At 45.9% G+C, this 3,454-nt stretch overlaps 1 protein-coding gene across 1 annotated transcript in view; it reads right to left on the reverse strand.

The window, feature by feature from the left end:
- Positions 1–272: 272 nt before the first annotated feature.
- tspan14 (tetraspanin 14) overlaps positions 273–3,454 on the reverse strand; it is a 6,452-nt gene continuing 3,270 nt past the window's right edge. The window contains exons 5-9 of the mRNA XM_034865800.1: positions 3,126–3,296; positions 2,115–2,240; positions 1,911–1,961; positions 1,207–1,320; positions 273–978 (exon numbers count right to left, since the gene is read on the reverse strand). Coding sequence (XP_034721691.1) covers positions 913–978; positions 1,207–1,320; positions 1,911–1,961; positions 2,115–2,240; positions 3,126–3,296 — 528 coding nt within the window. The 3' untranslated portion in view covers positions 273–912. The remainder of the gene's footprint in view (positions 979–1,206; positions 1,321–1,910; positions 1,962–2,114; positions 2,241–3,125; positions 3,297–3,454) is intronic.

Below are 3,454 nucleotides of genomic sequence, written 5' to 3' on the forward strand. Positions count from 1 at the left end.
CTTGAAATTGCCCCCCCCCCCCCAGGTGGGCCTGGTCAGGGCTCATTAATGGAGTTGGGACCATCAGTTGTTGATACACAAACCATCAAGAACGAAACTGCCCCCCCCAGAAAGGAAGACTACAAGAGTCACTTTAAAACATTTTAAAACAACTCACAGCAAACTTTTTAATTTTTATGAATATAAAAGACATTTATTCTATAAAAACAGAATCCCTTCAGAATAAAACAAAAAGGAAAACAGAATCAGTTAAAGCAGAAATGTTTCTTCCAATTGCCTCAAACATCCTGAAATCTTTATTAAGACAACACATTTAAACAAAAACCTTTATTCATTCAATGCTCGTTAACAGGAATCCAGTGTCAATAAAGTCTTCATATTCAAACGACCAGTTTCAACAATTCCCGGTTCTAACTGGCCAGCTGACTCCTAATTGGCCGGGAGGGTGTGTGGGCGGGGCTTGGCTCCCCTGACCAATGGGCTGGCTCTCTGAATGAATCTGAATTAATGGAGAATTCACCTGGTTTCACCTGGTTTCTGGTTCGGGAGTTAGAGTGAATGATTGGTTCATTAATGGTCACATGATCACACGGAGGCTGAGAGGGTTGGTAAGACGACAGACGAGGAAGCTGAAGATGAAGACGATGATGGTGGAGACCATCTGAGAGATGACTGAAGCTGATTTGAGGCACTGAGCAGTAAACAGTTCGTTAACAAAGTAAAGGCAGCATAACACGTTGTCATGGAGGGTCTCAGTCACCATGGCAACGGGGTCATCAGGACAGCAGCGACAGGAAGAGAAGAAGAAGGCACGTCTGAAGATACTTGGTCCAGTAACATCTGGAGGAGGCCGCGCCCATCCAGAATGAGGCTCCGCCCCTGTATGGATAGGCCCCGCCCCATCTAGTGGTCTCAGTAGGTGAATTTGGACTTCTCAATGTCAGAGATCAGTGTCCGGGCCAGGTAGATCCCCACCATCTACACACACACACAGAGACACACACACACACACACACAGAGAGAGAGACAGAGAGAGAGAGAGAGAGAGAGAGACGCAGGCACACACACACGATTAGTATCGATTATTATTAGATTAGTAGAGTATTAGTATGTATGTAGTACTGTATATTGGTTGTATTAGTTCCTGTGTGGTGTACTAAAAGGTATTAGTATGTATGTAGTACCGTATATTGTGTGTATTAGTACCTGTAGCAGAGAGATGACGATGAAGACGATGGCCACGGTGTACAGGTTGCCAGGCAACCAGTCCTCCAACGCAGCGATGCAGCCTTTAGTGAAGATGTGATTGCTCCAATCTCTCTGCAGACACACAACATTTACACATTTATACAACATTTTCACATTTATACAACATTTACATGTGGATTACTACAGGAGATTACTACTCTACTGCTCCATATTAGACTTCATCCTCTCGGTCACTGCCCAGTGGGAGGAGAGTCCAGGTGTTAGTCTCATGCGCAGATGTAAACGGTTACACCATAACGCATCCGACCCGATGAGGGCCGAGTCAGACCGGCTCTGGTCGAGTCCAGGTGTTAGTCTCATGCGCAGATGTAAACGGTTATGTCATAAGTGTCATAATGAAATGAGGGAAATCCATGAAATAATGAACTTTTCTCATTTCAAACCATAACAGAAGATGTGACTCCTTTCAGAAACTCTTTAGCTATCTAGCGATGGTTGTTAGATTGCTAACGTTAACTCGCTAACTTGCAGCCATTAGCGGACCGACTTGGTTAAGGTCCATTCTTACTGTGTTGACCCTCCAGAAGTCTCTCGTTAGCACCTTAATGCTAACGACTTGTCAAAGTGACGCATGCAGTGACAGTCTCACCTGACCCTGTTCAAACAGGAAGTTACAGTCACAGAACAGGAAGAGATCTCACCTTGGGTCTGTTTCTGACGTCGTAGCCACACTGAGTGTTCACCACAGAATCCTGAAAAACACACACACACACACACACACTTAACTTCAACAACATTGCAATGGAACCACGGTGACTGATACACTGTATATATGGGTTATATACAGTATGAATACATGTTATATATACACATATATATATATAGATAGAGAGAGCGAGACTGACCGCGGGGTCTGTGATGCAGCAGGAGAAAGGAACTCCACACTTCTCTCTGCTGCGATGGGTCCCGTTACAGCTGAAATAAATGTTCTGGTCCCAGTCGTCTGGTTCCTGGGCACCACAGCAATGGTTCTGACACACACACACACACACACACACACACACACACACACACACACACACACACACACACACACACACACACACACACACACACACACACACACACACACACACACACACACACACACACACACACACACACACACACACACACACACACACACACACACACACACACACACACACACACACACACACACACACACACACACACTTTTATGGCGAGTTTAACGTTCTTTTTGGCCTAACAAACTTTGCAGTGTACAAGCGGCTGAAATGGGTTTCCTCAGGGGGGGGCTGGGTCTCCCTTAAAGAGGAGCTCGGAGTAGAGCCGCTGCTCCTTCGCGTCGAAAGGAGCAAGTTGAGTTGGTTCGGCATCTGGTGATGATGCCTCCTGGGCGCCTCCCTAGGGAGGTGGTCCAGGCACGTCCAGCTGGGAGGAGGCCTCGGGGAACACCCAGGACTAGGTGGAGAGATTAGATCTCCAACCTGGCCTGGGAACACCCTGGGAGCTGGTTGATGTGGCTCGGGAAAAGGAAGTTTGGGGTCCCCTGCTGGAGCTGCTGCCCCCGAGACCCGATACCGGATAAGTGGATGAAGATGGATGGAAACTTTGTAGTTTTTTCACATGCTGTTGCAATAACTAGTAACGTTAGAAAAAACTACAACTCCCACTGGATCTAGCAAGACCGGAAACTAAACAGGCACGCGGCACACGTAATCTCTAGGACTCTACAACACTAGTACACTGTTCACAATGTAGAAATATCACTTCTACCAAACAATATGATTTATGAGGTTAGTGAGCATATTATTCTGAACTGTATATTTACACTATAGGATTACTAAGAGTTCCTGGAACACAGATGAATATAAAGGTTGACCTTTAGTTACCATTCTCTGCAGAGAGTCGATGAGGTTCTGCAGGTCGATGTCGTCTCGGTAGCCTCTGACGTTAGCCAGGAAGAAGTCGTTGATCCATTCTCTGACCTGACTCTGAAACACCACGGCCAGAACCGCTACCGCCAGCTCCAGGATGAAGATGAAGCCGATCACGCCCGAAAACTGGACAAGACACACACACAAGAAAACAGAAGACAATACAGAGCAAGATAGACATTTTTAGAAAACAGAAACTGAATAACACTACCAAAAGCCATCTTGGTTCATCTTTCCACTGTTCCAACAATCACCACTCTGGTCTGGTTGGAATAAACTCTTAA

The sequence above is a fragment of the Etheostoma cragini genome, unplaced genomic scaffold (assembly GCF_013103735.1).
Source record: "Etheostoma cragini isolate CJK2018 unplaced genomic scaffold, CSU_Ecrag_1.0 ScbMSFa_2725, whole genome shotgun sequence".
Lineage (NCBI taxonomy): Eukaryota > Metazoa > Chordata > Actinopteri > Perciformes > Percidae > Etheostoma > Etheostoma cragini.